The 12,804-nt window shown below is 33.3% G+C and overlaps 2 protein-coding genes across 3 annotated transcripts; one reads left to right on the forward strand and one right to left on the reverse strand.

Annotated features, from left to right (window-relative positions):
• The first annotated feature begins 4,181 nt into the window (after positions 1-4,181).
• LOC118044160 (putative MO25-like protein At5g47540) lies at positions 4,182-9,167 on the forward strand. 2 transcript variants are annotated; one of them, XM_035052347.2, is made up of 11 exons: positions 4,183-4,472; positions 4,555-4,716; positions 4,822-4,940; positions 5,025-5,099; positions 5,815-5,908; positions 6,617-6,676; positions 7,839-7,907; positions 8,235-8,333; positions 8,445-8,486; positions 8,576-8,678; positions 8,776-9,167. In XM_035052347.2, exons 1-11 carry the CDS (start codon positions 4,353-4,355, stop codon positions 8,856-8,858), a joined length of 1,026 nt encoding a protein of 341 aa, XP_034908238.1. In that variant the 5' UTR covers positions 4,183-4,352; the 3' UTR covers positions 8,859-9,167. The 2 variants fall into 2 exon arrangements, with proteins under 2 accessions (XP_073263566.1, XP_034908238.1); XM_073407465.1 differs by lacking the exon at positions 4,555-4,716 and having other exon boundaries at positions 4,182-4,472.
• Positions 9,168-10,004: 837 nt separating this feature from the next.
• Positions 10,005-12,305, reverse strand: LOC118044159 (cytochrome b561 and DOMON domain-containing protein At5g35735). The gene is made up of 3 exons (XM_035052345.2): positions 11,447-12,305; positions 11,093-11,347; positions 10,005-10,478 (listed from the first exon to the last, which is right to left on the reverse strand). Exons 1-3 carry the CDS (start codon positions 12,065-12,067, stop codon positions 10,167-10,169), a joined length of 1,188 nt encoding a protein of 395 aa, XP_034908236.1. The 5' UTR covers positions 12,068-12,305; the 3' UTR covers positions 10,005-10,166.
• Positions 12,306-12,804: the final 499 nt, after the last annotated feature.

Genomic DNA, 12,804 nt, shown 5'->3' on the forward strand with positions numbered 1-12,804 from the left:
CACTTTTATCATTGAGTTTGGTCCTTCTTACATCTAGGATCTTTGTATAGGCCATACAACCAAGGACTCGAAAATGACTAACACTTGGTTTGTGACCACTTCATGCTTTTTCAGGAGTGATAGCTTCCAAACTTTTAGCTGGGCAGTGATTTAGTAGATATACTGCACGTGACATAGCTTCAACCTGGTATTGTTTGGGCAGCTTCTTTGCTTTAAGTAGACTGCTTGTCATATCAAGAATAGTTTGATTCTTTCTCTTAGCTCCACCATTCAACTGTGGTGTATAAGATGGTGTTGTGTGATGCCTGATGCCTTGTTGTGTACAAAAGGCTTCAAAGTCATTTGATGTATATTTTCTATCTTGATCATATCTTAGAGTTCTAATGTTATAGCCACTTTGCTTTTCAACGGTGGCTTTAAAATCTTTGAAGTAATTAAATACTTATGACTTCTTTTTAAAAAAATATATTCATGTATTTCTACTATAATCATCAAATAAAGTAAGGAAATACCTATTATGTATAGTTGACATTGGCTTTACAAGACCAGTCATGTTGGTATGCACTAACTCCAGTGGCTTCTTTATTTTCCAGTTGATCTTTTTAGCAAAACTAGCTCTATGGTTCTTACTGAGGACACAGCTCTCACACTAGATGATCAATATGGGGCATATCGTTGACCATTTTCTTGCTTACAAGAATTTTTAGACTTGTAAAAATCAATTTTCAGACCTTAAATGCCAAAGCCACTCTTCATTGTTGGTGATAGCACTCAAATAATTTGTTACATCATATTGAATGTTTAGAGGAAACATCATATTCTTGGACACCTTTACAAAGGCAATTAATCTCTCATTGTAGTCTTTGACTATAAGATGACAATCCTCCATGAAAAGAGTATAACCTTTCTTTAGAAGTTGGCCTACACTTAGCATGTTGTGCTTTATGACTGGAATATAGTAAGCATCTACGATGTAGCTATGATCTTCATTCTTCAATCTAATTGGGATGTTGCCTTTACCTTCTACCAGAACTTTTTAAGTATCTCCAAAAGTGACTTGTCCTTGTATAGTCTCATCTAAATCACTAAACATATCACATTGTCCACACATGTGCTTGTTGGCTCTATAATCTAGATATCAAACATTTTCTTTGTTCTCGCTTAGTTCTTATTGTTGTCATACAACTTGGTTTGTCTTAAATTGTTATATATGATAACAAAGGGAAATCATTCATGGCTTACTTATGGGGGAGCTTGGTTTTCCACTTTAAGTAGCTATATGATAACAAATCTGTTTATTTTTGCATTTCAAAAGCGCTTTTAAAGCATTTTAAAAAAATATTTTTTTTTTCTTTGCTTCAAATTAATATTTTTTTGGTTTTTAGATCATTTTGATGCATTTATGTTAAAAATAATTTTTAAAAAATAAATTATTTTGATATATTTATGAGTAAAAAGCACTTTGAAAAACAATCACAACCACACTCTCAAACACGCATCAGTTATTAATATCATGGAATACAACGTGATGGAACTAACCTTGTAGAAATTGACTGCAATTTCATATATATATATATATATATATATATATATATATATAAAAGTATGTGAAAATTATAGAACATTTGGCTTATATTCTAACCAAGATTGTTGTTAGTCCAGCCTTAAAGGGGAGCGTTCCCAAGATCCGAGTTTCTCTATTTAATATCCTTTTTGAAAGGAATTTATGCTAAATAAATCAACTATTTTCTATTATAGCTAATTAACTATTATATTATAACAATATAAAAGGTATTCTTAAGGTAAGAAATAAATACAATAACATGTGTTCTGCGTATTTGCAACTTTATTTTCTATTGTTAATTTTTTTTTTTGTTATTATTTTAATTATTCTTGATCCTTAAATAATAGCAATTACTAATATGGAATGCTCTGACAAGTAAAAAAAAAACTCATGCCATAAACCTTAGTGGGCAAACTTTCAATTATAGTACTTAGACAATAGGCCTTTAAATAAGCCCTCAAGGCTAATTAAGAGCGTGGTGGTTATTGGTCTTCATTCTAATTGTGATCTTTAGGCGCTTTAGAGGTAATATGGTCACAGAAAGTCTAAAGGTTTTGAGATGTTGCAAGGTGCACTTGGTTGTCAAGATCAATCACATATAGAATCCATTCTTGAGCCCTAGATTTTGCTTGTTTATCCTTTAGAAAAATAGTTGCCACTTGAATACAAAGATCTTTTATCATTTTTCTTGTTGGAGGCCAAGAGGATCATCTAGTCAAGAGAACTTCTTCTAGGTAAGAACACCTTAAACAAAGCGACTTGTCATTTGTATTTCGATGTTACTGGTTGTTGATGATTCAACGTTGTATGAGTGTTACGACAGAGTAGCTGGTGTGGTTTTCGCTAATTATTGTGTTTGCTACATTATTTTTTACTATATTGCAAGATTGTTATAATCCAGCAAAATGATCCTAATTTTTAATTGTTGCCGTTGTATTTTGTTGTATTCTTTGATTATACATTGATCGGTGCAATATTTTATTGTGGTTTTAGGCTGCTAATACGTTGTCTTGTTTCATAATCAACCCTTAGTTTATTGTTATCCAGCTTCTTGTTGTTGGTTTAGCAATCTATTTTTAGACCTTTGTTGTCCAATATGTCATTATTGATGTTTCCATTTGTGGGATGATTGTCATGGTGTTAAAGAATCAATTTAATCTAAAATTTAAGTTGTTAAGTGATATTTCAAGATATGATATATATTATTCTCTAATATATCACTTAATTAAAAGTCATTTTAACTTGAAACTTGCACAAACTCATACTACATTATACTTAATTTTATCAAATAAATAGAGATGGTGAAATTCGAATTCATGATCATTTGGTCATCAAGGTTTTGATATCATATCAAAGAACTATTTCAATCTAAAAACTTAAACTGTTAAGTAAGGTTTTAATATATAATTTATATTATTCTCTAATATATTGTACATTGCTAAAGTTTTGAAGTAGTTGTTGTTCCTACCTATGTTTGATGCTCTCATGTTTTGGTATGTACTTAATTTCATCTATGAATTGTTGATGTCTAGATTATTATTTTTATCATTGTTGATATTGTCGTATATTATTGTTACTTAAGTTGTTGTCACTATACAACTTGATTTGTCTCGAATTGTTGTATATAAAAACAAAGAAAAAATCATCCATGGCTTACTTAAGGGGTAGCTTGGTTTTCCTCCTTAAGTAGCTATAAAATATAATTGTCCTGTTTATTTTTGTGATTCAAAAGTGTTTTTAAAAAAATTTTATTTTTTCTTTGCTTCAAATTAATATTTTTTTTGGTGTTTTTAAATCATTTTGATGCGCTGATGTTAAAAATAATTTTTAAAAAATAAAAAATATATTATTTTGATATATTTCTGAGTGAAAAAGTACTTTGAAAAGTAATAACAACCATACTTCCAAACACACATTAGCTATCAATATCGTGGAATAAAACATGATGGAACTAACCTTGTAGAAATTGACCACAATTTCATATATATGAGTATGTGAAAGTTATAAAACATTTGGCTATATTTTAACTAATATTATCATTAGTCTAGCCTTGAGGGGAGCGTTGCTGAGATCCGAGTTTCTCTATTTAATATCCTTGTTGATAGAAATTTATGCTAAATAAATCAACTATTTTTTATTGTACCTAAGTAACTTTTATATTATAAAAATATAAAAGGTATTCTTAAGCTAAGAAATAAATACAATAACATGTGTTCTGCGTATTTACAACTTTATTTTTTATTATTAATTTTTTCTTCTTTGTTATTATTTTAATTATTCTTGATCTTTAAATAGTATTTGAAAAGTATACCAGCTGATATTTTTCAAAATATTATTCACTTGAAAATATATTAAATTAATATTTTTTTATTTTTAAAAAATTATTTTTAATATCATCATATTAAAATAATCTAAAAAAATTAAAAAAATAATTAAAAATAAAAAAATTCCAAATCTCTTAAAAATATTTTTAAAATATATAAATAAACACGTTATGAAAATATATTGTTTCAAGGAGAGAATTGTCCTTTGACATTCTTAAAATAACAAAGCAACCCTTCTGTCATGTGATGCAAAAAAAGAGTTTAGCAACCAAAGAAAACCTATATATACACACACACACACACACTATCTATCCTCATCCCAATTTCTTCTCCTCTTAGAACCCTGATCATCATCGTCATCATCAAATACAGGAAATTCTATAATTAACTGACAGAAGATCTACATCCATAATATTAACAAAAACTTGATTTGTACAATATTGTAGCTGAATGTGTACCAAGCCATGAAGGGACTTTTCAAGCCAAAACCCCGGACGCCTGCGGAGCTTGTGCTCCAAGCACGCGACCTTCTCAAGTTTCTCGACCAGAATACGGAGACTCGCCAACGCAAACGCGAGGAAAAGGTGCGTACGTTTATATAAGCAACAGATGTTTTCTATAATGATTTATTGCAAGTGTATATAATGCATGGGATATTAATTGCAGATGTCTGAACTGAGTAAAGTAATTCTGGAGATAAGGGTAGTTTTATTTGGGAATGGAAAAGCAGAACCGAATCCTGATGCTTGTGCACATTTGGCTCAGGACTTCTTTAAGCATGACACTTTCCGCCTTCTCATTCTCTCTCTCCCAAAACTCGACTTGGGGGTAACCTAACCCATCAACCAAATTTATGCTTTCTGTTTTTATGATTCAATTTTATTTTTATTTTTTGATTTTCATGACATCTTGCCCACCCTTTATTGATCTCAGGCACGTCAAAATGCTACTCATGTTATAGCAAATTTGCAGAGGCAACGAGTTAGTGGGCGCTTGATTGCTTCCGAGTATCTGGAAAATAATTTAGACCTCATGGATATTCTGCTGCCTGGGTTAGTAAATAAAATAAGTTTTGGCTGTCAATAAGTCAGATTTCAGATTTATTTTTCTTTCTAATTTCCTGGTAATATGGTTAGTTATGAAGACGGTGAGATTGCTGTAACATATGGTGCAATTTTGAGGGAGTGCCTACGCCATCAGATTGTGGCAAGGTAATCATTACTAAGCTTTATATGATCTGGGAATTGGTTCTTTGACTCCGTTAAATCATATCAGAGATTGTTAATCAATGATCATTAACCGTGTGTTTACTGCCTAAGGTTCAGATTTTGTTCCTGATCAGTGTATTCGGGGACAATGGTGGAAGGTTTATAGTTGAAATGAACGCAGGATTAATTCTTTGCTGTAGAGAACTTGAGTGCTAGTCTTGTTGTTGATTATTTTAAAAAGTATGACTGCGAGTTTCTGAGTTCCTAGGCATACTTGGCCCTCCTAAACGCATATTATCGTTTGGATTAAAATTCAAACTAGTAATTCGTATGTGGTTTTGTCTTGCAATCATGCATATAAAAAACTTGGTTAAGAAAGCTCATGAAGATATGCAATGTCTCCAACATCGAACAGTAGGAATTGCAGAACCTAGGAGGTAATTAATCACTAGCTTTTCTTACAGCATATATGTTTTACCAGTTGGAAAACTTGTACCAAAAGATTATGCTATGCATTTTGTGCGTCTTCCCTCAAATAGAGAAAGTGAAATAAATTTAAGATATCATAGGTGAATGCCAAGGTTGGATTTTTGTTTTTTTTTTTTCGTTTTTATTGTGTATATAGCCAAACCAAGCTGGCTTCAGAATAGTCTAAAATGGCTTTCTGCATCAGCACAAGTAACGTGATAGATCTTAATAACCTTTATTGATTTCTCAGGTATGTATTGGAAACAGAGCACCTGAAGAAAGTTTTAACTTATGTACAGATTCCAAATTTTGACATAGCGTCAGATGCTCAGGCAACTTTTAAAGTTAAGTATTTTAATATCTCATTTTATTTTTTATGTTCTTGCATCTAAAATTGATGTGCGTATCCTGCAGGCACACAACTCCTGCTTGAATTCTTCATAGGCTTAAGAAATTACCTATTTGCTGTGACATTTGATCCAGTAATGCATATTTGCTGATCCTTCTTGGAAGCCTTTGCTGCTACAGCTCTTACCAAAATAGTATTCACGTAGAAGATAAATTTGCAGGATTGGCAACTTCAGGATAAGTTTGTTTCAGGAACATGATTTCTCCAATTGTTGACTGAGACCTGAGTAGGCAAAAAAAAAAAAAAACCTTAGATCTCCATAGTAATCAATGTTTCTTCATTGTTTTAGTACTGTCTTCACTAGCTTCTTCCTGTGGGGTTGGGTTCATGCTTCTAGCTCAAATGTCCTACCATTTATCTATCCACCATCCTATGGCCTTGTCAGGTTTAACCAGAATAGTTTGTGTTTGGATACACAATAACTTCTTTATCTACAATGCACACTCTAATTAAGATTTAGTATGCCAGTGCTATCATTGATATATCGTTATATTTTCCTAATGCTGTGCATGGAGCTTGTACTTTTGGTACTATTATGATACACATGTATTCTAAAGTTATCCTTCTTGTATCCATGTCATCCTTCGCTTTATGTTTCTAATTTTAAGAGTATTTTTACTGACCCACTGCCACATTTATACAGGAGCTCATGACAAGGCATAAATCAACTGTTGCCGAATTTCTTTCTGTAAATTATGACTGGGTAAGTGGTGTCATCATTATCTGCTTTCTAGTCCTGCATGGTTTTACCTGCTTCCATATATTACAGCAACTCGTAATGTTTGCTCTCAGAACATGAATAGTGGATGATGCAATACAGCTGACTGTAAGCTAGTTTTATCTTTAGAATCAACAGCATTATATAAGGCATTGAACTGGAGGTAGATGCAAGAGATGTATCATCATTATCGTCATTCATCCCTTGCATGTCCATAATAATGATCTTTTTAAACAATATTGTTCCTAGGATTAGAGGAACTTCATTAACTACTGATGTAAGCTTGTTAATTTTTATTTTTTTTTCCTCTGGATTAGAAAGATATCCCTTCAACAATAATGGAGCCAGCTAAAATTTTAACTGATTGATTTAGTCAGCAAGAGCTTTTTAAGATTTCCATATGAAAAGGATGGCATCGTAAAAAGGAGGCTGCCGACTGCCAAGAACAGACTGTGCTTGATGCATTGGACTTGGCAGTTGTTGTAGTTCTATCATTCATCCCTATAGTAAATAGAGTAATGATTTGTAAAACAATTTTTTAAACAAAACTCACATGAAAATAAATGATCATAAAGTTGAGACTCAGAGTATCCCTATTGTCACTGTCTGTGTTCCTAATGTTTTTGTTACAAAGATTTCATTGTGCTGAACATTATCGGTATACTATTGTTGCTAGGATCAATAGAACTTCATTAATAGCATCTGTAAAAATTTTTACTATTTATTTGTGGCAAAGATCACCATTCTACAATTAAAAGTTCAACTGATTGAGTTATGCAGATGAGCTTCTTAAGTTCACTCATCTGAAAAAGGATGAAACTGTGAAAAAGAGGCTGCTGATTACTCACAACCGCGAGCATTAACAACAATTATAGGCATTGTTATAATTTATACTTGAAAAAAACCTGTTTGAAGTGGTATCGATCAATCTGTAGAACAAGACCATTGTTGTTGGCATGGATGTCACTTGGTGGTGATACTTATTCTGTGATATCGGTACATCTCCATGTTGATGGTGTGATTAAATATATCAACACTAAACACTAGGGGAATAACTTTGATACTTGGTTACTTTCTTACATTTTTCTTTCCATTTTTGAATTACTACCAATATCTAATGTGCCTCCAAAATTTTCCCTTGTTCCAGTTTTTCCAAGAATACAATTCACAATTGCTAGAATCTCCCAGTTACATAACCAGACGGCATGCTGTCAAGGTAATATAAATTTCACAGGAACAATCTACTCCTTGCATTATTTATTGTAGTTTTTCATTTGATAAAATCATCCTTTTTCCAAGTGTATTTATATACATTTTCTGTAAAAATGTTAAAAGTTGTAAATGCCTAAATCTCATTACTGGGAGTTAATAAGTGCAACTGCAAGCACAAAAAGGTAAAATAAAGTGAAAGTAGGGAACTCCTTTATCAATTTTTCTTTTCTCTGAAGGGTTTTGCTTTGTTTCTTCTCTCAAAAAATCAGAGATATTTGTTAAGGAGAAATAGAATACAATAAATTTTCTGACAGCATATAATCTGCTTCAGCTATTGGGAAACATGCTACTTGACCGCTCAAATTCTGCTGTGATGGTTCGGTATGTGAGTTCATTGGACAACATGAGGATCTTGATGAATCTTTTCAGGGTCTCTCTCTCTCTCTCTGATTTACCATATTTGCTCACAGCATTTCCATGTGTTCTTATAAAAATCTTTTGTACTTGTATTCCACTATAAATTTTGGTTCATCCATTTCAGGATCCAAAGACAATGCAGCTGGAAACCTTTCATGTGTTCAAGGTAGGTAGTGTAGAAAGATATTTGGATATTTTTATTCTTTTATTAATCCGTCTAATTTTAATCAACTTCTATTTTCCCTTAATTGGTAGTTATTTGTAGCAAATCAAAATAAACCTCCTGAGATCATCAGTGTACTGGTTACAAATAGAAGCAAGCTTCTTAGGTTTCTAGGCGACTTCAGCATTGATAAAGGTAAAAATGATATAATTAGACAGTGAAATTCTTGAGATTTTAGCCCTCATTGCTTTTGTGCTAGATTGCTAATGATATTCTGCTTCATTAATTTCAGGGGATGAACAATTTGAAGCTGACAAAGCTCAAGTCATCAAAGAGATTGCCACTCTAGAAATCAACGATCGTTCATGCACATGATTGCGAGGTTGAATCTTAAATTTCCCTTTGATTTACAACAGTTTTTGCATTTGAAAACTGTTTAGAATCTAGTTTTTGTTTATCTATGGTCTTTGTTATATCTGCTTGAAATTGTACAAGAGTTTTCCTATTTCATTTCGATACACGTTGGTTCTGTTTAGATATAAAACGTCTTCCAAGTATTGCTCCTCAAGTCAGACTGCATTTCAGGTGCTATTGCTCTGTTTCTTCCCCTCGTTAAGTAACCATGAAAAGATTGTAGCAAATGCCTTGGTCTGCATTTGGATGCATGAAGTTATATTGAGCTTACTGGCTTCTTGCTGTTTTTATCATGTTCTTGTCAAATTGTACGCGTTAGTTTTGCTTTCCCAAGGAAACAACAATTGCCTGAAAAATAAGGTCTCATGCATTTTTTCCCAAGCAATCCCTTTGTTTCATTCTACTTTCTTCAAGAGTGATAATGCATTTCAATGGGACACAACTTCGTTTAATCACCGTTTTTTTTTGCATTTAAAATTGTCTTTGAATACATTTTAAAAATATATTTTGGCTTGAAAAAACATTAAAATTATATATTTTTTAGTAGTTTTAGATAATTTTAATATACTAATATTGCTAGAACACCGAGCCCCAATGAATTCATAACTGATTCAATCTTCAAAATACCATTTTTATTTATATGATTTGTACAGTTTTCGTGATGTTTATTCCCATGAACTAGGCCCACTAATTGTACATTCCCTGTACAGATATTGCCTATAAAGCCCATAAACTATTTAGGTATTGGTTATTTTTTACTTTAAAAAATTAATTTAAAAATAATGTTTTTTAAAATTATTTTTCTATTACAAAAACAAACAGGAAATGAAAGCTCAGCCCACGTAATTTAAATATATTTTTTGATATTAGTTTATCAAAACAATTTTAAAAATACTAAAAATATATTAATTTTAAATAAAAAAATTTAAATTTAAAAAAAAACAAGTTGTAGGGCGTTCTTAAACGATCTCGAGATAAGTTGCGTGTGTTTTCGGATGAGTGATAAGTTTGATAATGAGTTGAGACAACCCAGGGTTCCAAATAATTCAAGTATTTCTCGAAAAAAGACTAAAAGTAAGACTATTATAGTTGCAAAACACGACCAAATAACAGAAGTACAAGCATATATAAGTGAGATAGAAAACAACTAGCATCAATCATCGTATAACAAAATGCCAAAAGAATAAAAATAAGAAGAAAAGCTCACTAATGGACATCTAACTATGTGTATAACATAAAACACAGAGCCTATCAATTCTAAATCATCAGCTACGCGGTCTGCTGTACCCTGGAACCATATCCATTAACTCCATTAACATGCTTATCAGAGCTTGCTGTTTTCTTTCTCTTGATGACTATCAACCAAGTAACTGCTTCCAATACAACAGCAACAGCTCCAAGAAATATGAGAACACCAATATAGGCCTTTCTCCAGTTCTTCTCGCGGTCCAGAACATCAAATCCCTCGAAGATGTTAACAATGCTCAGAATCACGGTAGTGTATCCAATGGTGTGGTGGTATATGTTCCAATACAGTCTGTATTTGTGGTCTGGCTTGGGCCTCAAGAGCAAGGCGAGCACCTGCAAACAGGGCAGTCCATTATTTGTTAGAAGACTTTTCACACTACTTGTCTAGAGATCACATCAGTTTTTATGGCAGAGCAGAGAGGTAGAAAAAAATAATCTTTTTCAATTCAGTTTTTAATCTTTTGAATCCACTGCGAGGCCGAACGGTTCGAGTGACGGTGAAGGGAAGAAAGAACTTGCAAACAGGTTCCCTTCTAGATGCCGCCCGTAGTTGAAGACTTGGTAAGATCCACATTAAAAGAATTGCGTGTGCTCGAAAACAAAATCAAGATTCAACGGGACACAAATGCTGACTTTTTAGGCACTAAAGACTTTCCTTAGGCATGCTTTGATGAGGAAAGAAATCTAAGAATCCCATGGCAGCAAAAAAATCCAAGTGTTTTTAATGGTTTCTGAGGTCTCTTTTATTCGAAGTCAAGTGAAGAACAGTACGGTGACATGTTAACAACTGTTTCGAAATCAAAAGTTTTCTGGGCTTTTGAATACATTACACAAGGCAATTATATTCTCAAAAATGAATACTTTCTTCAACAAATATGAAAAAGAGTCACCAACTAACAATCAAAACCCAATTAATAGCTGTTTAGGTAAATAAAAAGTGAAAATACCTGAAGGGTTCCAAGGGCAAAGATGGTTATGCCAAGCTTTCTATGGGTGTCGTAGGTGATTCCGGGACTATCGCTGCCCAGTTTAATACCAGTTGCCCATCCAGCAACCCCAACTGCGTAGCCAGAAGTTTGGCAAATAGCATGCAGGTAAAACCATGCTGGGCCTGCTGACTTGAACACCTTAAGGTACCTTGCTATAATGATCCCCACGGGCATCAGGATTCCCCAACTCACTGCGTTTAACACTCCATGAACCTGAAAAAATCAATTTCAACCACCTTTAGAATGATGATTTAAGATGAATTCATGTCTAGCAAGCATCCTAAACGCATAATTAATTGACCATCCACTTACATTTCTCCTGCGGTCTTTTGGGGTAGTAGCTGCTCCAGTTGAGGTTACTGATCCAGAAACAAAATTCACAGTCCCCACTGATTGCCTATTCTCTGCATTGAGAGGATGTTGAACAGGAGCTTCTCCACTCAGAGGACCTTCTTGCCAAACTTGGTTGGTCGACACCAAGCTAGTAGAAAGCTGAAGTGTTGCAAAAATTATCATATCCCCTCCTACGATCTCTGCACTAATACTGGGAACCTCAAAACTCAAGGCAGCAGGTGGCATACTTCCGGTTGCACCTACTTGGGCTGTGTAAACACGCATGGTGCCATTGGATTGCTGGTAAGCTACAAGAGCCTGTGAACCAGCCATTCGTCCCCCAGTGGGATTTAGAGCCCATGCAATCCAATTAGATGTCGATGCTCCAGTCTTGCGAAATGCAATATCAGCTGTCATGTTTGATTGGTGGTAGTTCCAGTGAAGAGAACAGCTCAATTGAGAAAGGTCATTACAGGCGCTGTATATTCGGTTCCTAGAGAAAGAGCTGTTGCTACTGCAACTTTGAGCTAAGGATGAGACAGACAAGGAGATCAACAGAAAGAAAGAAAACAACAAAGTTGTTGTTAAGGATTTATCCATGATTGTTTGCTTGGTGCTTGTAGAAGCAGGGATGATGAGATATGACTATAGAGAAATTATGAGCCCTTTTTCTTTCCTTCTTTCAAGGACAAGGAAGTTCTCAGTGTTTGGCTATGGCGCTCCAAAATAGCACAAGGTACTGAAACTGTTTCCCCTGATGAGGTTCTGGGTTTCTCTGAAAGGGTTGCACAGAGTTTTGGATCCAGAAGCTTGAGATTTATAGGATTGATTGTTCTTGTAAGAAGAGAGAGAGAGGTCCTTTGTGAGAGAGTGGGCCCCTTACACATTGTTGGATTTTGGAATGGTCGAGGTTTCTTGACTAATTCTTCCAAGAATAGTTCTGTATATTGTTTTAAATTCTTAAGATGTGTGAACATAAAATAAAAATCTCGTAAGAACAAAATGAGAATAAGTCAAGAGAATAGAAAATGTCTCTGAAAAAACCTCAATTTCATCCCTAATGTATTATTTATTATCAAGATTAGCCTCAAAACTTTTGATTTCATCAATCTTACCCCAAACATATTTGATATTAGATGATATCACCTCTCAATCCATCTACAATATATTATAGTTAAATACAAGCTTATTAGACCACGCTACATAACAAGTTATAATAGAAAAAAACCAAATATATTTAAATGTTAGTAAAGTATCTTTTAAAAAAAAATAGATTATAGCCATGAATGGAATGATATTTCAATCTGAGATTGGAGCAACTTGATCTTGAATTAATT

This window comes from Populus alba, chromosome 2 (assembly GCF_005239225.2).
Source record: "Populus alba chromosome 2, ASM523922v2, whole genome shotgun sequence".
Taxonomy (NCBI): Eukaryota; Viridiplantae; Streptophyta; class Magnoliopsida; order Malpighiales; family Salicaceae; genus Populus; species Populus alba.